We start from the raw sequence: 25,126 nt of genomic DNA, 5'->3' as shown, positions 1-25,126 counted from the left end.
GTTTTTTTATTTTTTCATATTTTTGAAAAACGTTTTTCTCACTTTTTACTGTATTTAATAGTCCCTTTAGGGGACTGGGAGCTGCGATCGTCAGATCGCTTGTGCTATACATAAGAGGGCTTCAGCAATGCTATGTATAGAGAAAATCGCAATATCCTATGAATGTCAGTCTTGAGCTGGCGTTCACAGGAGTATTGTAATGGCAAACACGGGGGTTATCAGCAGATCCCCGGCTGTCATGGTGCCCTGCGATCCTATGACAGGCGCACCAATGGGTGGGATGAATGACGCGCTTCCTGCCGGCAACTGTTAAATCCTGATATCAGCGATTAACAGAGGGAGCACCGAAAGGAAGAAACGCTCCAGGAGACACGCAGGGCAAGTGCAGGGTACTGTCTTCATAGGGTCAGCTGTGGACCGCCCTTACCAGGGCGGGAGTTTTATGGTGACTCGGGCCATTATAGCACCGAATGATGGACAGGTCCCTGCAAGATCGGTGTTTGCACGAGGACCCCATCCCCGGGACACTGACATTTGGGGGAGATGTTCCATCTCTGTGGATTGGACATTTTGGGTTTCACCTGTTTGATGCGGGTAATTTTACCGTGTGTGAATTTCCATTTTAATATATTCGAAGAAAAGCTCCTGAATTTTCCTCCTTTCCTAGGGTGACTGCAGCATCTACAGGGAAGCCGACATTACCAGTGACCCTAGGGACGGGAGAACATTCAGGAGCTTTTCTTCATGATATCACACCTCTTACCATTCACAGTCTGATAATGTCCCCTGTACAGTCCGCAGGGACCCTATGGAGGGAGGAGATACCGGAGCTTTATGCTTCTTGCTATCACTCTCTTACCCATCACACGATGTTACTGTTATCTCTACCTCTATTCAGCCTCCAATAACACCAGGTGGAGAGTGAGCAAAACTGTTACGCACCGGTCCTGAATCCGTGCTTTCCTTCCCTCACCCAGGTCTGCTAAACTCTGTGGTGCTCCACATCAGGCATTTCAGAGGCCCAGTGTCCTCCCATGTGATCATCTGCCTGGCCCTTTTTAAGGCTCACCGGTCACCGAGTCTTGGCAATAAGACTTGTGTTTCTATACTCTGGCTTGCTGCATACACTTTGACCTGCTCAGCTGCGATCTGTAGTCTCCTGGACTTCCTCCGACTGCCTGTGGTTACCGGAATCCCATCTACCTGTCTGAGGTCTCCTTGACGTCTCCCGCTTGACTGTGGTTGCCTGGACGTCTCCCATCTGCAAGCGTTTCCAGCTTCCCTCCATGCTAGCCTGTTGTTTCTGGGCCATAGTCCGTCTACCATCGTGCCTTCATGCAGTCTCCTGGATTTTCCTGCCTGCCAGTGATTTCCAACATCCTGCCTACTTGCCTTTGGTCTCCTGGATGTTTCCCGCCTGCCAGCAGTTTCCAAGATCCTGCCTGATTGCCTTTAGTCTCCTGGATGTCACGTAACTGCCACCAATTTCCAGCATCCCGCATGCCTGTGGTCTCTTGGATGTTTCCTGCCTACTTTCCTGCATTTCACCTGTCTACCTGCGATTTCCAGTCTCTTAGCTGTCCGTGTTCAGTGAGCTCCACCTAGCTGCTGGGGTTGGTGTGCCCACCTGGACCTTGGTCTTAGAGGATCCACCCTCACCTAATGAGACTAACAGAAACATTGACTTTTCTGCAGGTTATCATCCTCTTAGTCATCACAGTTTGTAAATACCTTCTTCCCTGTAGATTCTGCAAACCTGTGATGATTATCAATAAGAAAACTTTCCGTATCTCCAACATCGCTAGGGTTCCCGTAACCTGTACAGGGGAAGATGACATTAACAGACCGTGATTGATGAGAGGTGTGATAACATGAAGAAAAGCTCCTGATTTGCATCCTGGCAATCAATGTGGGCTGTAGAGATGACAGTTACAGGTTCTTTCATTTTCATGTCAATTGGATCGCTCACACCCACTTCTTACTTACACAGATACAGAACCAGGAAGATAGAGAGATGAGCGTTGAGTCAAAACTACTGTATCTACGTAAAATGTATCAGTTCACTGCGTTCTGCATTAGATTTATCTCTCGGGATACAGAAAACGCAAGAACACATTGTGGTATCATAATGAATAGTGCTAAATGACAAGAACACACAATATGCACGACAAGCGAGCATGTTAAATATCCATAATGTAGACTTACGCTTTGGGTTTCCTGTAAACCTCGTACATCTATCCTTTATTAGGGATTATGGACATCCTTGTCTCATTATTTATAACTTTACACAATTTTATTTTCATGATTGTACATATCGAAGGTTTATGGTGCACATGCCCCATCATGCATTAGCTCCGACTTCAGCTTTGAACATTTGATGGCTCCCAGTGAACAGAGATTGACGGTTCTCTGTTTCCCGGAAGATCCTGTCTTGATGCAGAAGAGTCGCTCGTTGTTCTCGGGACACTGAGGTGGGAGAAGACATAAACACTGAGACCCTGTGAAGAAGGAAGAAGAGAAAGTCTCAGTCTACGGGGTCCAGGGACAGAGGAGGGGACGCATCCATGTACATGGGGTCGGTGTGTAAGGTACCTGTGCATCGCTCCCAGTCGTAGCAGAAGTCGTATCCGCACTCTTCCCTCTTTGTGCTGCTCGCCGATAGAGATTTTCGGTCTCGCGCCCAGTTTAGGTTGACATCGTTGCAGATGCCATTATTTATAAACTGAAGCTGCTTTGTGCCCTGGCAGCGCTCAGCCAAGAAGCGACACAGGGACATAGTGATGGAGTTATCAATCCCTCCATCGTAGACGCACGCATCTTCTGTGTGATGCCTGGAAGAGGGCGGAAATCAAAATACGACACACACACTCAGCAACGTAGCTACTACCATGGCGTATATTGAATGAAACAGACAAAAGCAACCTGCCATACAAGAGACTGTCCCTCCGTGCTGCACTGACTTGTTGTAAGCGCTCACTTTACTCAATATTTGGTCCTGGTTGCCTTTTTTGCTCTGGAGAAGCAAAATTCTGGACCTTTCTAATTTGAGAGAATTTACCACTACAGGCCCGTTTGATGAAGGGTATTTACCCGAATCGTTTCATGATGGCGGTGTAATCTATAGATAGAAGATATTCCGCATAAATCCTAATTACACATCCCCCAAGTCTCATGTTGGGCAATTCCTTCCTTCCATTCACTGAGAGTAAAAGCACTTGAAATGGTAGGAGTGGGATAAAGGTACGTTGTGCCCAAATGTGGGTGTTGTTTGGAGGTTTTAGACTTGGTGCCAGGTGTTTTATGGGCAGGATGTGACATACATACAGTCCATGTCATGGCTCAAGGTACATCAATCTACAAAGACATCCGGTATGTGACGCCTGGGAGCACAACCATAGCACCGCTACCTGTGCGACAGCGCTAGGCTCCTTACCCACAATCCTCATCTGGTGACATGCAGACACACTGAGAACCCACTTGCTTTTCTCCTGGGTTGCAGTCCCCTTGAGATGTCTTTGGTTGCCCTATATAAGGGAAAAGATCATTGTCAGACATGACTTAAGATGATGCTGAGACTCACTAAATAACAAGAACAAGGCATTTAGGAAGCTAAAACAAGAAGGCAATGAAGAAGCATTAAAAAGTTATAGAGAAAAAAATAAAATGTGTAAAAAACAAATACATTTAGCAAAAGTGGAAACTGAGCGACTCATTGCTAAGGAAAGTAAAACAAACCCCAAACTATTCTTTAATTATATAAACAGTAAAAGGATTAAAATTCATGGTGTCGGCCCTTTAAAGAACAATGAGGGTGAAATCATAGAGAGCGATGTGGGAAAAGCAAATGTTTGAAATACTTTTTTCTCAACAGTGTTCACACAGGAAAAGGATTTGCCAGGGGAAATGCAGAGTGATAATGTAAACTCCCCATTAAGTATTACCTGCCTAACCCAGGAAGAAGTGCAGAACCGCCTTAGTAAGATGAAAATGGGCAAATCACCAGGCCCTGATGGCATTCACCCTCGGGTATTAAGGGAGTTAAGTAATGTGATAGACAGGCCTCTATTCCTTATATTTAAAGACTCTATAGGGTCTGTTCCTTTTGATTGGTGGCAAGCAAATGTGGTACCAATATTCAAAAAGGGGTGTAAAAGGGAACCTGGAAACTATAGGCCGGTGGGTAAAATTTTTGAAGGGTTTCTAAGGGATACCATTATGGAATATCTCAGTGTTAATAAATGTTTAACTCCATATCAACATGGATTTATGAAGGATCGCTCCTGTCAGACTAACCTGATCAGCTTCTATGAGGATGTAAGCTCTCAAATGGAGCAAGGAGAATCATTGGATGTCATTTATCTCGACTTCTCTAAAGCATTTGACACTGTCCCACATAAAAGATTGGTAAGTAAGATGAGAAAGCTTGGGCTAGGGGAAAATGTGTGTAGATGGGTAGGTAGCTGGCTTAGTGATAGAAAACAAAGAGTGGTTATTAATGGGGCATCCTCAGATTGGGCCAGGGTTACTAGTGGGGGACCACAGGTGTCTGTATTGGGCCCTCTACTATTTAATATATTTATTAATGATCTAGTGGATGGCTTACACAGTAAAATATCAGTATTTGCAGAGGATACAAAACTATGTAAGGAAATTATCACAAAGGAGGACAGTTTGCAACTACAGACAGATTTGAGTAAATTGGAGAATTGGGCTGAAAAATGGCAAATGAGGTTTAACACAGATAAGTGTAAGGTTATGCACATGGGAAGGAGAAACAGATGCTACAATTACTAAATGGGAAACTGCTGGAGAAATCAGACATGGAAAAAGACTTAGGCATCTTAGTCAATAAGAAGCTAAATTGGAGTGCCCAGTGTCAGGTAGCTGCCACCAAAGCAAATAGGGTGATGGGATGCATTAGAAGAGGTCTGGGGACACGAGATGAAAACATAATTCTCCCTCTGTACAAATCACTCGTCAGACCACACTTGGAGGATTGTGTGCAATTTTGGACGCCGGTGCTCAAGAAAGACATTACTGAACTTGAAAGGGTTCAAAGGCGGGCTACTAAAATGATAAATGGAGTTGGTTCACTACAATACCCAGAAAGGTTATCAAAATTAGGTCTATTTACTCTAGAAAACAGAAGACTTAGGGGAGACTTAATATATATGTACAAGTATATCAGAGGGCAATACAGAGATCTCTCCAATGAACTGTTTGTACCAAGGACTGTGACAAGAACAAGGGGGCATTCTCTTCATTTGGAGGAAAGACAATTTCTGCACCAGCATAGAAGAGGGTTCTTCATGGTAAGAGCAGTGAGGCTCTGGAATTCTCTTCCTGAGGAAGTGGTGATGGCCAACTCACTGAATGAATTTAAGAAAGGAATGGAGGCTTTTCTTGTGAGTAACAGTATAGAAGGTTACGAATAATAGAATATTATAGGTAGATGTTGACCCAGCTTAGGGGAAGGAATTTTTTTTCCCTATGGAGAAAATTGGCTTCTACTCTGTGGGTTTTTTGCCTTCCCCAGGATCAACAATGCAGAACAGCTGCACTAAAAATAGGCTGAACTAGATGGACATAAGGTCTTCCTTCAGCCTTCAAAACTATGTTACTATGTTACTACATACAAATGTATACAGCCACCACTAGGGGGAGCTCACTACACAGATTTATACAGTCACCACTAGGGGGAGCTCACTACATACAGATTTATACAGCCACCACAAGAGGGAGCTCACTACATACAGATTTATACAGCCACCACTAGGAGGAGCTCACTACACACATATCTACCTATATGTCTTATATGCAGGAATGAGGCATGTATCTTTCACTCTTTCAATTTTTGCATTTTTAACCCTATAAACAGCATGATAGTTCTGATTCACCTTCACAGTGGAGTTCCCCTTCGATGGGTGGACTCCACTCAAAGTCTTTTCCACAGGTGTAGCGCATCCCACCAGGGATGGTAAATCCGAACGGACAACTTAACTGAAGCACTTCACCTACTTTATATTCTGACTTGAACCGAGATATTGTGACGTCATTACTAGTCGATGGTCTGGGGCATGTTGTCCCTGAGGGGAAAATACAGAAATCCATTCAGCAACTGTACACTGAGACTTATCTCTAATTAGAGTGAGACTTAGGGGAACTTCTCACATAGCGAGATCGCTGAAACGTCACAGGTTTTGTGACACAACAGGGACCTCGCCAGCGATCTCGCTACGTGTGACACATGGCGGCGACCGGCCCCCCGCTGTGATATCGCTGATCGTGCTCGAATGTCTGGGGCCATTTTTTGATCGTTGGTGTCCCGCTGGCCAGCATGCATCGCTGTGTTTGACACCATAACAATGACGAGCGACCTCGTTGGCGACTCAGAACTCACGCCTGTCGCATTCTGAGTCTTCAGAATAGCTGCTGTGTGACCAGGTCCCTACGACCGCCGAGGTCGTTGTACGGATCGCCGTCTCGCTGCTGCGGCGTTGAGTAGATCGGCCTGTCTGACATCTTACTAGCGATCATGTAGCAACGCACCAGCGATCCCTACCAGGTCGTATCGTTGTCGGGATCGCTGGAGCGTCGCTATGTGTAACGGGACCCTTAGGCTGAGATCCACCAGCTGTCTGGTTACATGCTGCGTCTCTGTCCCTCTGCGATGCTTTATCCTGCAGCATTGCTCTGCTGAGACACCACCATGATCAGCAGCTCTAGGCTTTATTTCACCCTATGTCAGCTCTGGTTCCTCCACACTGTAAATCCGTCACTTTATGCAGCTTATTAAACGGCGACACATAAACCGAACGCATCTTACACTCCCGGGGCGATATTTCCATAGAAATGAGGGCAGTAAATTCCCAGCCTACTTACTGACGCACTCCACGTGCTCTTGCTTCCAAGTTCCATCAGGAAGACATCGCAAGAACTGAAAGCCGGAGAGTTCGTAACCAGAAAAGCAAATGATTTCTATCTCCTCAGCCACAGAATACCAGGACTTCTCGTTCTGAGCGGAGAAAACGGAATCACAAAACAGCAAACACTAAAGATAATAATAATAATATGAGAGAGAGTCGACACAATGCAGTCACACAACTAACTGCTGTTATCTATGCATCATCCATCATCATCCATTTATCCATATATCCATCTATCTATCATCATCCAGCCATCCATCATCCTTTCATCCATATACCCATCCATTCGTCATCTATTCATCATTTATCCATCCATCATCATATATTCACCCATCATCCATCCTTCCATTCATCTATTCATTCATCCACCCTCTATCTATCCATCATCATCCATCCATTATCATCCATCGATCATAATCTATCATCCATGTGTCTATCCATCTATCCATCATCCAGTCATCCATTCATCCAACCATCCATCATAAATTCATGATCATCAATCCATTCATCATCATCATCATCATCATCATCATCATCCATCCATCATCCAACAATCATCATTTGTCCATCATCCATTTATTAACTATCCATCACTATCCACCCACCCATCCATCCATCCATCATCCATTCATCATGATCCATGCTTCATCCATCCATCATATATTGATCCATCATCCATCAATCATCAGGCATCCATCATCCCTCCATCATCCATCTATCTTCTATCCATCATCCATCCAACCATCATCCATCAATCAATCATCAGCCATCCATTCATCCATCCCTCCTCCATCTATCCGTCATCCATCCAACCATCCATCAATCATTTATCTATCTATTCTTCCGTCTCCCAGACTTTTCTGTTAGTCTGGAGAGACATGTCATTAATAAAGTGACAGTATACATTCTATCTATAGACCTCCTCCTCGTCATCCTCAGCCGTTCCCCCTGAATTACATGCTCTACATCCCTATAGAAAGGAGACGCTGCCATGGCATCACTTCTAGAGACTTCAGATCTATAAGTCTATTAAACAAAGAAAGCGTCACTTCGGTTATTTCCATCAGATTCCGCCACAATAAGAAAAATATAAACTATAAAGCGAAAAGTTATCAGCTAAACTATCAGAGCTATAAAACAAAACACGACAAACGGCGAACGGCTGTGAGAAAACAGCAAAAAGAATTTATAGGAAGGGAAAGAGAAGGGATGGTGGTGAATAAAGGGGCGATTTCACCATAAATCCGCCGTGTGCCATGAAGAACTTCTAGAGCAGGGTCCTCACTGAGCGCAGAGCAGCCTCTCACCACAAAGAGCCCGTGCTCGGGGGGATCTGGCTTAGGACATCCGCGGTCAGGATCCGGCTGCTTCTGATCAACTTCTTTCTTGTCTTCATCATCATTAATACAAAGAGCCCCCCTGGAAGAGAGAGACAGAAAGATATGAGGGGATAGATACGGCAGCGCTAAGTTGGTTTCGACCCCCAATAAAGCTTTCTAGATGATAGATAGATAATAGATGATAGATAGATAGATAATAGATGATAGATAGATAATAGATGATAGATAGATAGATAATAGATGATAGATAATAGATGATAGATAGATAATAGATAGATAATAGATGATAGATAGATAATAGATGATAGATAGATAATAGATGATAGATAATAGATGATAGATAGATAATAGATAGATAATAGATGATAGATAGATAATAGATAGATAATAGATGATAGATAGATAATAGATAGATAGATAATAGATGATAGATAGATAATAGATAGATAATAGATGATAGATAGATAATAGATAGATAATAGATGATAGATAATAGATGATAGATAGATAATAGATAGATAATAGATGATAGATAGATAATAGATAGATAATAGATGATAGATAGATAATAGATAGATAATAGATGATAGATAGATAATAGATAGATAGATAATAGATGATAGATAGATAATAGATAGATAATAGATGATAGATAGATAATAGATAGATAATAGATGATAGATAGATAATAGATAGATAATAGATGATAGATAGATAATAGATAGATAATAGATGATAGATAATAGATGATAGATAGATAATAGATAATAGATGATAGATAGATAGATAGATAATAGGTAGAGAAATATAAGGACACTTCAATAAACTAATTGTTAATACTTTTCTATTAGTCTGATATCTATCTACTATCTATTATCTATCTATCTATCTATCTATAGCTATCTATCTATATCCTATCTATCTATCTATCTATCTATTATCTATCTATCATCTATCTATCTGTATATCTACATTCTATCTATCTATTATCTATCTATCTATCTATCTATCTATCTATCTATCTGTATATCTATATTCTATCTATCTATTATCTATCTATCATCTATCTATCTGTATATCTACATTCTATCTATTATCTATCTATCTATCTATCTATCTATCTGTATATCTATATTCTATCTATCTATTATCTATCTATTATCTATCCACTTTTTTGAAAAAATAAGAATAGTGGTGTAATAGTCCATAGGAGCCTCAGCGACGTTTCGGCTCCTGGTGTGAGGCCTTCTCAGGCCAAGGCTCATGGAGCGGCTCCGTCCCGGTCCCGCCAGGGTCCATAGCTGTGGCGTGTTCTGTCTCTATGATGTGGCTCTGGAAATGCTGAATGTGTATGATCAGTATCCACATCTTATTGACCTACTTGTCTTCCAACAGAGAGAGGTGGCAGTATCGCTCCTCGGTGTTCAGACCCTCACAATTTTTGCCCCCATTCTGAGGGGCAGGATTGTTGCACTCCCTTGTCCTTTTCTTGTTTGAGAAGGCGTCGCATAAGCTCCAGGCGGACCAACAGCTCCAAGACCCATCGACCACAGCTAGAAGTTGAGGCAACACAGGGTTAACCAAAGCCACATTTATGGGCGCAGAATAGCGGTGAGCGGTCGTGCTCGGATGTCGTGTTATCCGACCATGCGAGTATCTCCGGCGCACTCGTATATTATGTCCGAGTCCCCGCGGCTGCATGATTCGCGGCTGTTAGACGGCGCCAACACATCTGGGCATTGCCTGTTTGTTAGGGAATCCCCTCATGTGTTGGCGCCGTCTAACAGCCGCGAATCATGCAGCCGCGGGGACTCGGACATAATATACGAGTGCGCCGGAGATACTCGCATGGTCGGATAACACGACATCCGAGCACGACCGCTCATCACTAGAGTTGAGCGATACCGTCCGATACTTCAAAGTATCGTATCGGATGGTATCGGCCGATCTTTAAAAAAAGTATCGGTATCGCCGATTCCGATACCGGAAGTCCCATTCAAGTCTATGGGACTTCCGGTATCGGAATAAGAAAAACCCTTTCCTGCCCTTGTACAGCCTCTCTGGGGTCTGTACGGGCCTTTCGGGGGGCTGTGCCGGCCTGCCAGGGGGTCTGTGCAGGCTCCGGTGGTCTGTGCCGGCCTGCCGGTGGTCTGTGCAGGCTCCGGGGGGCTGTGCCGGCCTGCCGGGGGGCTGTGCCGGCCTGCCGGGGGGCTGTGCCGGCCTGCCGGGGGGCTGTGCAGGCTCCGGGGGGCTGTGCCGGCCTGCCGGGGGGCTGTGCAGGCTCCGGGGGTCTGTGCAGGCATCGTCCGATGGGACTACAAGTCCCATCGGGCGATGCCTGCTACCATGACAGTGATTGACACATTAGCCAATGATGGGACAGTAGTAGTCCCATCATCCGGCTAATGTGTTAAATGTAAAAAAAAAAAAAAAAAAAAATTACATGCTACATACATACAACATGCATACTACATACATGCTACATTCATACTACATACTACATACATGCTACATTCATACTACATAAATACTACATGCAACATACATACTACATATATACTACATGCATGCTACATACATACTGCATGCTACATACATACCACATATATACTACATACATACTACATGCATGCTACATGCATGCTACATGCTACATACATAACACATATATACTACATGCATGCTACATACATACTACATGCATGCTACATACATACTACATACATACTACATGCATACCACATATATACTACATACATACAATACATTCATACAATACATACATAGACATACAGTACATATAACATAGAGTAACATACTTACCAATACTTGTCACATTGTTCCCCGAAGCCATTGTCTTTTCCGGGATAAATATTAACATAACAAACCACAAAAATACTCACCCACGATCCGAAGCAGTCCACGAGTGTGTCCCACGACGATCTTGGGTAGAGAACTGCAGCATCAGATGATGCTGCCGTTCTCTACGGGCTGCAGGAATCCAATGACGGAAGGTAGGTATCCTTCCGCACTGTATTCCTCCGCCACTTAAAAAAAAAAAAGTCCCTATTCTCACTTTATGCCATTGCTGTGTGGGAAATTCCCACACAGCAATGGCATAAAGTGAGACTAGGGACTTTTTTTTTTTAAGTGGCGGAGGAATACAGTGCGGAAGGATACCTACCTTCCGTCATTGGATTCCTGCAGCCCGTAGAGAACGGCAGCATCATCTGATGCTGCCGTTCTCTACCCAAGATCGTCGTGGGACACACTCGTGGACTGCTTCGGATCGTGGGTGAGTATTTTTGTGGTTTGTTATGTTAATATTTATCCCGGAAAAGACAATGGCTTCGGGGAACAATGTGACAAGTATTGGTAAGTATGTTACTCTATGTTATATGTACTGTATGTCTATGTATGTATTGTATGAATGTATTGTATGTATGTAGTATATATGTGGTATGTATGTAGCATGTAGTATGTATGTGGTATGTATGTAGCATGCATGTAGTATGTATGTAGCATGCATGTAGTATGTATGTAGCATGCATGTAGCATGCATGTAGTATGTATGTAGTATGTATGTAGTATGTATGTAGTATGTATGTAGCATGCAGTATGTATGTAGCATGTATGTAGTATGTATGTAGTATATATGTAGTATGTATGTAGCATGTAGCATGCATGTAGTATATATGTAGTATGTATGTAGCATGTATGTAGTATGTATGTAGCATGTATGTAGCATGTATGTAGTATGTATGTAGTATGTATGTAGTATGTATGTAGCATGCATGTAGTATGTATGTAGTATGTATGTAGCATGCAGTATGTATGTAGCATGTATGTAGTATGTATGTAGTATATATGTAGTATGTATGTAGCATGCATGTAGTATGTATGTAGTATGTATGTAGCATGCAGTATGTATGTAGCATGTATGTAGTATGTATGTAGCATGTAGTATGTATGTAGCATGCATGTAGTATGTATGTAGTATGTATGTAGCATGTAGTATATATGTAGCATGCATGTAGTATGTATGTAGTATATATGTAGTATGTATGTAGCATGCATGTAGTATGTATGTAGTATGTATGTAGCATGTAGTATGTATGTAGTATATATGTAGTATGTATGTAGCATGCATGTAGTATGTATGTAGTATGTAGTATGTATGTAGTATGTATGTAGCATGTATGTAGTATGTATGTAGCATGTAGTATGTATGTAGCATGCATGTAGTATGTATGTAGTATGTATGTAGCATGTAGTATATATGTAGCATGCATGTAGTATGTATGTAGTATATATGTAGTATGTATGTAGCATGCATGTAGTATGTATGTAGTATGTATGTAGCATGTAGTATGTATGTAGTATATATGTAGTATGTATGTAGCATGCATGTAGTATGTATGTAGCATGCATGTAGTATGTATGTAGTATTTTTTTTTTTTTTTTAACATTTAACACATTAGCCGGATGATGGGACTACTACTGTCCCATCATTGGCTAATGTGTCAATCACTGTCATGGTAGCAGGCATCGCCCGATGGGACTTGTAGTCCCATCGGACGATGCTTGCACAGACCCCCGGACATCAGCACAGCCCCCCGGCAGGCCGGCACAGCCCCCCGGCAGGCCGGTACAGACCCCCACAGGGTGCACAGACCACCGGCAGGCCGGCACAGCCCCCCGGCAGGCCGGTACAGACCCCGGGCAGTCCACACAGCCCCCCGGCAGGCCGGCACAGCCCCCCGGCAGGCCGGCAGAGACCCCCGGAAGGCCCGAAATGACGGCGCATCATGATGCGCACACACCGCGCATCATGATGACGTCAGGCCGTCAATCAACTGAACTTCCGATTCCGATGCCGAATTCCGATATTGAAAAAATATCGGAAGTCGGTATCGGAATTCCGATACAGCAAGTATCGGCCGATACCCGATACTTGCGGTATCGGAATGCTCAACACTACTCATCACTATGCCGAACCATAAGCCACTCGGCACCAATCCAGAAAACTCATCATTACTGAATATTTACTTTGTGTAGAAATAATGTCCAGAGCTGCTATTCTAGCAATGTAGGGCGGTATTATCTGAGCACTGTTTGGAGGTAGTATTATTGCTTATATGTGATAGTATTTGAGCACTGTATGGTGGGTTTATTTTAGCATTATATAGTGGCATTATTTATCTACTGTATAGTGCTATTATATTTACTCTATGGAGTTATTACTTATTCACTGTATGGTGCTATTGTTTTAGAACTGTATATCAGTCTTATTTTAGCATTATATGGTAGCATTTAAGCACTGTATGGTGGTATTGTTTTGTGCACGATATCAACTGTGAATGGCAGTATTATTTCAGCACTGTTTTGCTGTATTATTTGCACATTTTATGGCACTATTATTTGTGTATTGTATGGTGGTATTTTTGTGCACCGTATTGCGGTATTATTTGAGCCCTATATGGTGTTGTATTTTGATCACTGTATTCAGGTGTTATTTGTGTACTGTATGGTGGTATTTTTGGGGTATTGTATGGTGGTGTAGGTCGAGCTTTACATTGTGGTATAATTTATGCACTGTATGGTGATATTTTTGGGGTATTGTATGGTGGTATAGGTCGAGCTTTACATTGTGGTATTACTTGTGCACTGTATGGCGGTATTTTTGAGTTGTTGTATGGTGGTGTAGGTCGAGCTTTACATTGTGGTATTACTTGTGCACTGTATGGTGATATTTTTGAGTTGTTGTATGGTGGTGTAGGTTGAGCTTTACATTGTGGCATTATTCATGCACTGTATGGTGATATTACTTGAGCACTTTATATGTGACTTTACTTTGATCACTGAATGATGGTTTTATTTGAGCATCTTATAGTACTATTAATTGAGCATTCTATGGCAGTGTTATTTTGTCAGTGTATGCAAGTATTACTTGTGCATTGCAGTGTGGTATTTTTTGGGTATAACATGGTGGTATAGTTTGAGCATTACATGTTGGTAGTATTTGTGCGCTGTATAGTGGAATTATATGGGCACTTTATGGCGGTATTATTTGAGTCTAATACAGTAGTGTTATTTCAGCACTGTATGGCAGCATTATTTGCACATTGAATGGTGTTATCATTTGGGGATTGTACACTGGTATAATTTGAACACTATATGGTGGTATTATTTGGTCACTGTATGGCGGTTCTGTATTTTAGGCAATTCTATTTGCCCATCTAGAGGGCACCACACTGTGTGGTGCTCAGAGCTGGAGACTGTATAGGATTGTTATGTGAGTACTACGGTATATGACTTGCACCATATGGGTGGACACATACTGTATAAAATACTGCCGGCGTTGTATAAACCTACAGCTGAGGATTACTACGGTCTTGGCAGCGGAGCACACAATCTGCAGCACAAATCTCGTGTCTTACCTGAGTTGTAATCCGGAGCTCGTTTCTCGCAGCTTTCCCCGTAGGTCCCCGGCTGGCAGACACAATGGCACTCTGTGTCCAGTAACACAACCCTGGCATTATTGGGGCACGGCGAGCACCGACACGGGTCAAACGTTTCTAAATACTCATCAAACGCTTTCAGGAGGTTGCGCCGTTTGGTCACAGCGCAGGGAAATCCGGTCACCAGATCCACAATTGGGTTTAACTGCAAAATCATTGATGAGATGACGTTTTAGAATCCGGAAGGGAGTGAAGGTATTTACGGAGGACCTAGGAGCAAAACTCAGGTGGGACAAACACAAGAGGGTCTCCAAGTGCATTATTACCCAAAGCAGAGAAAATCCCCTTCTTCCAGCTTCATCTTTGATTTTATTTTATGTACATGGGATGGCCTAGGGGTTAGTGATAGTGATAGTTTTCCTGTAAGTGCCTTGCATTTTTATGGTGACCTACGGTGATAAACGGAGTCATATTCCTTTCTATTATCCCCGTTAATCTTGGATGAGAAGGTTTGTGCTATTTAGTATTATAAGTGGTGGCTTAAAGGTTATTGATGCATGCCAGTAATAGCCCAGGTGGTCTGGTGTGCTTAACAGTTAATGCCTTGTATGCCTATGCTGAGCTATGTGGCTATTATTGATATCGTTCATCCATGTGGGTCTAGGATGGGTAGCGTTGGGTTATTAGAAGTTAATGATATTAATCCTACAATAGCCCTGATGGTCTAGTGCCGCTAAGTTAACACATATGATCTCTATCATAATTTGGGTGATGAAGGTTGAATTTATTATTAATGTTGGTCTAGGATGGGTAACTTTGGGTTATTTAGTTTCATATTGGTGGCTTTGGGGTTAGTGGCATTATTTCTGTAATGTCCTGGTGGTTTAGTGTGGATTAGAGGCCAATACAGATTATTGATTTTTTTTGTGTGTCTTGGATGAAAGCTGTTCCATCTCAGGTATGCCGGACGTCCTGTGGGTTTATAGTAAATAGTCGTATGTACGGTATTGTCTTTGATGTATATGGTCATGTCTAGAAAATAGATTTGGGACTTTGAAAAGTTGAGGGTGATCTTGATGGTTCGGTGGAATTTAGTGAAGTTTTTGTGGAAGGTAAGCAGGTCCTCCTCTGAGCCTTTCCAGATTATTACTACAGTGAAGCTCTAAGGTACATTCTGATCAGTTCAAACAATGAGGATAGAAAACTACAACTACTATCACTTAGGAAAACATTCCTACACCAAGGATATCATCCATTTGTAATTGATGAACAGATCCACAGAGCTACAAGGATCCCAAGAAGCAGCCTCCTGGATTATAAGCAGAAGGAGGACAACAACAGGGCGCCGCTTGTGATCACGTACAACCCTCACATGAACATTTTAAGGAAAATTGGCGCTGACCTCCAACCCATATTCCACAAAGACCACAGACTGAAAGCAATATTCCCGGAACTGCCACTGCTCTCCTACAAACAGCCTCCCAACCTAAGGAATGTCCTTGTCAGAAGTGCCCTCGCATCTCCTTCAGAGACGGGCACAGTCCCCTGTAACAGTAAGAAATGCAAGACCTGCAACCACATATCCCCAACAGATAAAGTCCACATACCCAACACAAATCAGGACTATAAGATCATGGACTCTTTTTCATGTACATCCTCCAATGTCGTGTACATGATACAATGTACAAGGTGCAATGCAGGGACATACATCGGGGAAACTAAGCAAAAACTACAAACAAGGATGAATCTGCACAGACATACGATAAAAAATGAGCTGGACACGCCTGTAGGAATACACTTCTCTAGACCTGGACACAGCTTGGCAGATGTAAAAGTCCTAATATTGAAAGGTCATTTTAATAGCGACAGAGAAAGAAAAATCTGGGAGTTCAAATATATAAATAGGTTTCAATCTCTAACCATAGGACTCAATGTGACACCTGGATTCATGACTCATTACATGGACACAGTTCACACCTCCACAAGAAGGTCTTCAGATCTCTAATAGAACACTTCCACCTCATCTGCATGTGTAACAAAAACCTTAATTTGATTTCCTTGGCCTGTATCACCTCATGTCCTGTTGTAATTCCTATTTAAATGTTGCCGTCTCTTCTCAGTAATTCACTTGTAATTTCAGCCTGATGAAGGGGCCGCCTGAGCCCTGAAAGCTTGCTTGCAAATATAATTTCTCTGGTTAGCCAATAAAGGTATTACTCCTTGAACACCCTTCCCATTTTTTGGGACCTAAGTATTTACATATTTACATAGGTTAATATGTAGTATGTGTGTGGTGATCTAGGGTGATGAAGGCTATATAATCTAAAACTGTGTCCTGGTGGTCTAGTGTGGCCTTGTAATTCATTCCTAGTATCTTAATGAAAATATTCTTTTACCTCACTATCCACCACCACAGGGTTATCTGCCGTGGACGCGGCCCATTCTTTATAGATGTTGTGCTCTGGGAAGGATCCCTTTTTCTGCCAGGCTAATTTTGCAGCATATTCCGCCCTGCCGCCTTTTACTAAAGATATCGATTTTTCTGAAGACTGTAAAAATGAACCTGAGGGTAAAGTGAGACGGATTACAGCAGGATATGGCGCCTGAAGTCCCAAACCGTTCCTCATTGAAAGAACTGGAATCATTATTGGATTAAAAAAAATTGTCATCTTTCTTCCTGAAACAGTGCCACACCTGTACACAGGTTGTATTTGGTATTGCAGTTCAAGTCCATGAATGTCAATAATGTTGACCTGTAATACAACTGATGGACAGGTGTGGCAGAAGATACATGGACAGGTGTGGCAGAAGATACATGGATTGGTGTGGCCGGAAGATACATGGACAGGTGTGGAAGAAGATACATGGACAGGTGTGTAAGAAGATACCTGGACAGGTGTGGCAGAAGATACATGGACAGATATGGCAGAAGATACATGGACAGAAGTGGCAGAAGATACATGGACAGGTGTGGAAGAAGATACATGGACAGGTGTGGAAGAAGATACATGGACAGGTGTGGAAGAAGATACAAGGACAGGTGTGGCAGAAGATATATGGGCAGGTGTGGCAGAAGATACATGGACAGGTGTGGCAGAAGATACATGGACAGGTGTGGAAGAAGATACATGGACAGGTGTGGCAGAAGATTCATGGTTAGGTGTGGAAGAAGATACACAGGCAGGTGTCGCAGAAGATACATGGACAGATATGGCAGAAGATACATGGACAAAAGTGGCAGAAGATACATGGGCAGGTGTGGCAGAAGATACATGGGCAGGTGTGACAGAAGATACATGGACAGGTGTGGCAGAAGATACAGGGACAGATATGGCAGAAGATACATAGGCAGGTGTGGCCGAAGATACATGGACAGATATGGCAGAAGATACATGGACAAAAGTGGCAAAAGATACATGGGCAGGTGTGGCAGAAGATACATGGACAGGTGTGACAGAAGATACATGGACAGGTGTGGCCGAAGATACATGGACAGGTGTGGCCGAAGATTCATGGACAGGTGTGGCAGAAGATTCATGGACAGATATGGCAGAAGATACATGGACAGATATGGCAGAAGATACATGGACAGGTGTGGCAGAAGATTAGTGGACAGATATGGCAGAAGATACATCAATAAGTGGCAGAAGATACACGGACAGGTGTGGCAGAAGAAACATGGACAGATGTGGCAGAAGATACACGGACAGGTGTGGGCAGATGATACAAGGGCAGGTGTGGCAGAAGATACATGGATAGGTGTGGCAGAAGATACATGGACTGGTGTGGCAGAAGATACATGCACAGGTGTGGCATAAGATACATGGACAGATAAGGCAGAAGCTATATTGATAGATGTGGCAGAAGATACATGGACAGGTGTGGCCAAAGATTCATGGACAGGTGTGGAAGAAGATACATGGACAGGTGTGGCAGAAGATTCATGGACAGATATGGCAGAAGATACATGGACAGGTGTTATGAATGGGTCACCGAGGAGGATGGCAGGAATAAGCTAAGCCACCAGAAGACCAGAGAGGTTGGTAACTAAGCGGATTGCAGACCCCTGATCCTATCTACACGACTAGCAGTAGCCGTGGAGCGTACCTACGAAGCCCTAGACGCTTCGTCACAGCCGGAGGACCAACTAAGCCTAAAGACAGAAAGATGAAATCTAAACTGCCCCGGAGCAGATTCCCAAAGGAATAGACAGCCCCCAAACATATATTGTCAGTGAGACAAGATGAGACTCAAACATAGGCAGAGAACAGTCTGAGCAAACGGTGGGGCCCAAGCTGTCTAGACAGGACAGGATAGAAAAGATACTGTCTGCAATCACGCACAAAAACCTGAAAAAGTCCAACACTACTGATATACAAAAAACCTGAGATCACACGATCTCACCCCCGCTAGATCAGCACTCTGGTATAAAATGGCAGCAAAGCAAAAAGATACTAACATAACAGGGGACTGAACAAGCTGCAACATATGAAGCAGGGTCCAGCGCTGCCCCCAGCAGGGAGCACGCTGAACCCTAGCAGCAAAACAGAAAGCAAAAAAAAGACACAACCAGATTAGATGCAAAAGGATTAGCAAAGGAATCACTTAGCTGAACCATGAAGATCAGGCAGGGGACAAAATAGCTCCAAATGGACACTGAGGAAATCAACAGCAACCTCCAAGAGCAGCCAGCTCAATTATATGCTCCCAGCCAGTATTCCCAGGTTTCCAATTATCGCCGTCAGGTGGGGAACTTCCATCCACCTGGTCAGCTCCACTACTCTCAGCAACCACCAGAGGGAGCAGAGGAAGTTTCGGCTCAGAACTCCAAGCAAGAGAATTCACAACAGACAGGTGTGGAAGAAAATACATGGACAGGTGTGTCAGAAGATATATGGACAGATATGGCAGAAGATACATGGACAGATATGGAAGAAGATACATGGATAAGTGTGGCAGAACATACATGGACAGGTGTGGCTGAAGATACATGCACATGTGTGGCATAAGATACATGGACAGATAAGGCAGAAGCTATATGGATAGATATGGCAGAAGACATATGGACAGGTGTGGCAGAAGATACATGGACAGGTGTGGCAGAAGATATATGGACAGGTGTGGCAGAAGATACATGGACAGGTGTGGAGGAAGATACATGGACAAGTGTAGCAGAAGATACACGGACAGGTGTGGCAGAAGATACACGGACAGGTGTGGCAGAAGATACACGGACAGGTGTGGCAGAAGATACACGGACAGGTGTGGCAGAAGATACATGGACAGGTGTGGCAGAAAATACATGGACAGGTGTGGAGGAAGATACATGGACAGGTGTGGTAGAAGATACACGGGCAGGTGTGGCAGAAGATACACGGGCAGGTGTGGCAGAAGATACACGGACATGTGTGGCAGAAGATACACGGAGAGGTGTGGCAGAAGATACACGGACATGTGTGGCAGAAGATACACGGACAGGTGTGGCAGAAGATACACGGACAGGTGTGGCAGAAGATACACGGACAGGTGTGGCAGAAGATACACGGACAGGTGTGGCAGAAGATACACGGACAGGTGTGGCAGAAGATACACGGACAGGTGTGGCAGAAGATACACGGACAGGTGTGGCAGAAGATACACGGACATGTGTGGCAGAAGATACACGGAGAGGTGTGGCAGAAGATACACGGACATGTGTGGCAGAAGATACACGGACAGGTGTGGCAGAAGATACACGGACAGGTGTGGCAGAAGATACACGGACAGGTGTGGCAGAAGATACATGGACAGGTGTGGAGGAAGATACATGGACAGGTGTGGCAGAAGATACACGGGCAGGTGTGGCAGAAGATACACGGACAGGTGTGGCAGAAGATATATGGACAGGTGTGGCAGAAGATACATGGACAGGTGTGGAGGAAGATACATGGACATGTGTGGCAGAAGATACACGGGCAGGTGTGGCAGAAGATACACGGGCAGGTGTGGCAGAAGATACACGGACAGGTGTGGCAGAAGATACACGGACAGGTGTGGCAGAAGATACACGGACAGGTGTGGCAGAAGATACACGGGCAGATGTGGCAGAAGAAACATGGGCAGGTGTGGCGTAACACAGGTTTTCCTGGAAGAAAGCAGTCATGTTGTTCCAGTCCTGTACTACCCCTGGTGGTGATATGTAGTATTACACTGCAGTGAATAAAATGTTGCCCGATTAGCGCCGGTCTGGAAACGCATCTTGCACAATTATCTCAAAACATACTATTCATGGAAAGTATGACAATCCGAGTAGATTACCAGTTTTCGGCTCAGGTACCTTCATATTTCTCGGTCATCTTGTTGGTCGTACATATGTGATTAACTGTTGTTTTCGTGAAGAAAAAAAAGACCCGGCGCTTTGTTTCCCATCTCGAACACTCGACTGATTGCGCAGTGGTCAGACCTAACGGAAGACACATTGTAAATAGGAAAACTTAAGGGGTTCACATGAGCGCATAGATGGCAGATGGGGGTCTTCAGGAAGCTCCCAGCTGTGATGATAAACTATTGACATGTCATAATTCTATCATGAAGGACAGGGGTGTACATAGAAATCATGTAGCCCCATAGCAGAAACCCTAATCCCTCCCACATGACAAAAAAAATAAATTAATATTCGAGGGGGTTGCAGCTGAGCATATCCCACAACTTCAACACTTACAATGACATTTTGCTGAACATTGAAACCCCTTAATGTTCCCACACACTAATATATCCCTTTAGTGGCCTCATTAAAGTATGATGCCAACAAATGTGCCCCCCAAACACAGCATGATACCCCCACAGTGAATTCCTCTACATGCACATTATGATACCACACCCACAAAGTATGATACCTTCACAGTGACCCCAACACAGTGTAATAGCCTCATCACAGCCCCCGTATGATGGCCCCACATAGCAATCCAGACAGTATAACTGCCCCTACACAGCCCTCCACAAAGTATAACGGACGCCACACAACCCCCAAACAATATAATTGCTCCCCAGAGCTCTCCAAACAGTATAATTTGCCCTCACACAGGCTTCCAAACTGTAAATTTGCCCCCACACAGTTCTCTAGTTACATAGCCCTCCAAATAGTATCATGGCTCCCACATAGCCCTCCAAATAATATCATGGCTCCCACATAGATCTCCAAATAATATCATGGCTCCCACGTAGCCTTCAAATAGTATCATGGCTCCCACATAGACCTCCAAATAATATCATGGCTCCCACATAGACCTCCAAATAGTATCATGGCTCCCACATAGACCTCCAAATAGTATCATGGCACCCAGATAGCCTTCAAATAGTATCATGGCACCCACATAGACCTCCAAATAGTATCATGGCTCCCACATAGCCTTCAAATAGTATCATGGCTCCCACATAGACCTCCAAATAATATCATGGCTCCCACATAGACCTCCAAATAGTATCATGGCTCCCACATAGACCTCCAAATAGTATCATGGCACCCACATAGCCTTCAAATAGTATCATGGCACCCACATAGACCTCCAAATAGTATCATGGCTCCCATATAGACCTCCAAATAGTATCATGGCTCCCACATAGACCTCCAAATAGTATCATGGCTCCCACATAGACCTCCAAATAATATAATGGCTCCCGCGCAGACCTCCAAATAGTATGATGGCACCCACATAGCCTCCAAATAGTATCATGGCTCCTACATAGACCTCCAAATAGTATCATGGCTCCCATATATAGACCTCCAAATAGTATCATGGCTCCCATATAGACCTCCAAATAATGTGATGGCTCCCGCATAGACCTCCAAATAGTATGATGACTCCCTCTAGCCCTCCAAATAGTATCATGGCTCCCACATAGAACTCCAAATAATATCATGGCTCCCGCGCAGACCTCCAAATAGTATGATGACTCCCTATAGCCCTCCAAATAGTATCATGGCTCCCACATAGACCTCCAAATAATATCATGGCTCCCGCGCAGACCTCCAAATAGTATCATGGCTCCCACATAGACCTCCAAATAATATCATGGCTCCCGCACAGACCTCCAAATAGTATGATGGCACCCACATAGCCTCCAAATAATATCATGGCTCCCGCATAGACCTCCAAATAGTATGATGGCACTCACATAGCTCAGCAAATAGTATAATGGCCCCACATAGACTTCCAAATAATATCATGGCTCCCACATAGCCCTCCAAATAGTATGATGTCTCCCTATAGCCCTCCAAATAGTATGATGGCCCCACATAGCTCTCCAAATAGTATGATGGCTCCCTATAGCCCTCCAAAAAGCATGATGGCCTCCACATCGCATAGCACCATACAAATAGTATGACACCCCCACAAACAGTAAGACGACCTCACATAGCAATCTAAACACTATGATGGCCCCATCAAAATATTGATTAATTAAAAAAATACTCACCTCTCCCCGTTCCCACACTTCCTTCTCCATCATTGCTTGGGACCTGGTGTTGGCATTGGTGCCCCCAGACTCACGGATCCCACAGTGACCGTGTGGTCTGCAGCTATTATGTCATGGTTTACTGAGGCTCCAGGTTAAGCGGTGCAGAGGTTAATCTGGGAAGCCTCTCTATGGATCTGGGGAGGGTTCTTATAGCCTCATGATAGAGCCGTCCCCTGTGTATGACCCCTGGCTACGTATTGATCTTTCTGTGATTATCCCTCCTGTACCTCGCTGCCCGCCCTGTGTATGACCCCTGGCTACGTATTGACCTTTCTGTGATTATCCCTCCTGTACCTCGCTCCCCCCCTGTGTATGACCCCTGGCTACGTATTGACCTTTCTGTGATTATCCTTCCTGTACCTCGCTGCCCGCCCTGTGTATGACCCCTGGCTACGTATTGACCTTTCTGTGATTATCCCTCCTGTACCTCGCTGCCCCCCCTGTGTATGACCCCCTGGCTACGTATTGACCTTTCCGTGATTATCCCTCCTGTACCTCGCTGCCCGCCCTGTGTATGACCCCTGGCTACGTGTTGACCTTTCTGTGATTATCCCTCCTGTACCTCGCTGCCCCCCCTGTGTATGACCCCTGGCTACGTATTGACCTTTCTGTGATTATCCCTCCTGCCCGCCCTGTGTATGACCCCTGGCTACGTATTGACCTTTCTGTGACTATCCCTCCTGTACCTCGCTGCCCGCCCTGTGTATGACCCCTGGCTACGTAGACCTTTCTGTGATTATCCCTCCTGTACCTCGCTGCCCCCCCCTGTGTATGACCCCTGGCTACGTAGACCTTTCTGTGACTATCCCTCCTGTACCTCGCTGCCCGTCCTGTGTATGACCCCTGGCTATGTATTGACCTTTCTGTGATTATCCCTCCTGTACCTCGCTGCCCGCCCTGTGTATGACCCCTGGCTACGTATTGACCTTTCTGTGATTATCCCTCCTGTACCTAGCTCCCCCCCTGTGTATGACCCCTGGCTACGTATTGACCTTTCTGTGATTATCCCTCCTGTACCTCGCTGCCCGCCCTGTGTATGACCCCTGGCTACGTATTGACCTCTCTGTGATTATCCCTCCTGTACCTCGCTGCCCGCCCTGTGTATGACCCCTGGCTACGTATTGACCTTTCTGTGATTATCCCTCCTGTACCTCGCTGCCCCCCCTGTGTATGACCCCTGGCTACGTATTGACCTTTCTGTGATTATCCCTCCTGCCCGCCCTGTGTATGACCCCTGGCTACGTATTGACCTTTCTGTGACTATCCCTCCTGTACCTCGCTGCCCGCCCTGTGTATGACCCCTGGCTACGTATTGATCTTTCTCTGATTATCCCTCCTGTACCTCGCTGCCCGCCCTGTGTATGACCCCTGGCTACGTATTAACCTTTCTGTAATTATCCTTCCTGTACCTCGCTGCCCGCCCTGTGTATGACCCCTGGCTACGTATTGACCTTTCTGTGATTATCCCTCCTGTACCTCGCTGCCCCCCCTGTGTATGACCCCCTGGCTACGTATTGACCTTTCTGTGATTATCCCTCCTGTACCTCGCTGCCCCCCCTGTGTATGACCCCTGGCTACGTATTGACCTTTCTGTGATTATCCCTCCTGTACCTCGCTGCCCGCCCTGTGTATGACCCCTGGCTACGTATTGACCTCTCTGTGATTATCCCTCCTGTACCTCGCTGCCCGCCCTGTGTATGACCCCTGGCTACGTATTGACCTTTCTGTGATTATCCCTCCTGTACCTCGCTGCCCCCCCTGTGTATGACCCCTGGCTACGTATTGACCTTTCTGTGATTATCCCTCCTGCCCGCCCTGTGTATGACCCCTGGCTACGTATTGACCTTTCTGTGACTATCCCTCCTGTACCTCGCTGCCCGCCCTGTGTATGACCCCTGGCTAC

General features: G+C 44.5%; 2 protein-coding genes across 2 annotated transcripts in view; both read right to left on the bottom strand.

Annotated features, from left to right (window-relative positions):
* Positions 1–2,213: 2,213 nt before the first annotated feature.
* The window catches only part of C6 (complement C6), a 54,106-nt gene continuing 31,193 nt past the window's right edge, over positions 2,214–25,126 (bottom strand). The window contains exons 9-18 of the mRNA XM_073562666.1: positions 21,044–21,169; positions 17,124–17,290; positions 14,707–14,932; positions 9,648–9,819; positions 8,234–8,345; positions 6,883–7,015; positions 5,898–6,086; positions 3,434–3,524; positions 2,593–2,831; positions 2,214–2,498 (exon numbers count right to left, since the gene is read on the bottom strand). Coding sequence (XP_073418767.1) covers positions 2,323–2,498; positions 2,593–2,831; positions 3,434–3,524; positions 5,898–6,086; positions 6,883–7,015; positions 8,234–8,345; positions 9,648–9,819; positions 14,707–14,932; positions 17,124–17,290; positions 21,044–21,169 — 1,631 coding nt within the window. The 3' untranslated portion in view covers positions 2,214–2,322. The remainder of the gene's footprint in view (positions 2,499–2,592; positions 2,832–3,433; positions 3,525–5,897; positions 6,087–6,882; positions 7,016–8,233; positions 8,346–9,647; positions 9,820–14,706; positions 14,933–17,123; positions 17,291–21,043; positions 21,170–25,126) is intronic.
* LOC141075566 (uncharacterized) lies at positions 19,538–21,036 on the bottom strand. The gene has a single exon (XM_073562668.1). The coding sequence runs from the start codon at positions 20,867–20,869 to the stop codon at positions 19,547–19,549; it is 1,323 nt and encodes a 440-aa protein (XP_073418769.1). The 5' UTR covers positions 20,870–21,036; the 3' UTR covers positions 19,538–19,546.

This window comes from Dendrobates tinctorius, unplaced genomic scaffold, assembly GCF_039654945.1.
Source record: "Dendrobates tinctorius isolate UK_male_01 unplaced genomic scaffold, ASM3965494v1 ptg000362l, whole genome shotgun sequence".
In the NCBI taxonomy this organism is placed as follows: domain Eukaryota; kingdom Metazoa; phylum Chordata; class Amphibia; order Anura; family Dendrobatidae; genus Dendrobates; species Dendrobates tinctorius.
Note: the sequence above shows the minus strand (reverse complement) of the source record. Positions and strands in the feature narration are given on the sequence as shown.

Coding starts and splice junctions, on each gene's coding strand:
- LOC141075566 (XM_073562668.1), bottom strand. CDS start 20,869: ATGACTGCTTTCTTCCAGGAAAACCTGTGTTACGCCACACCTGCCCAT.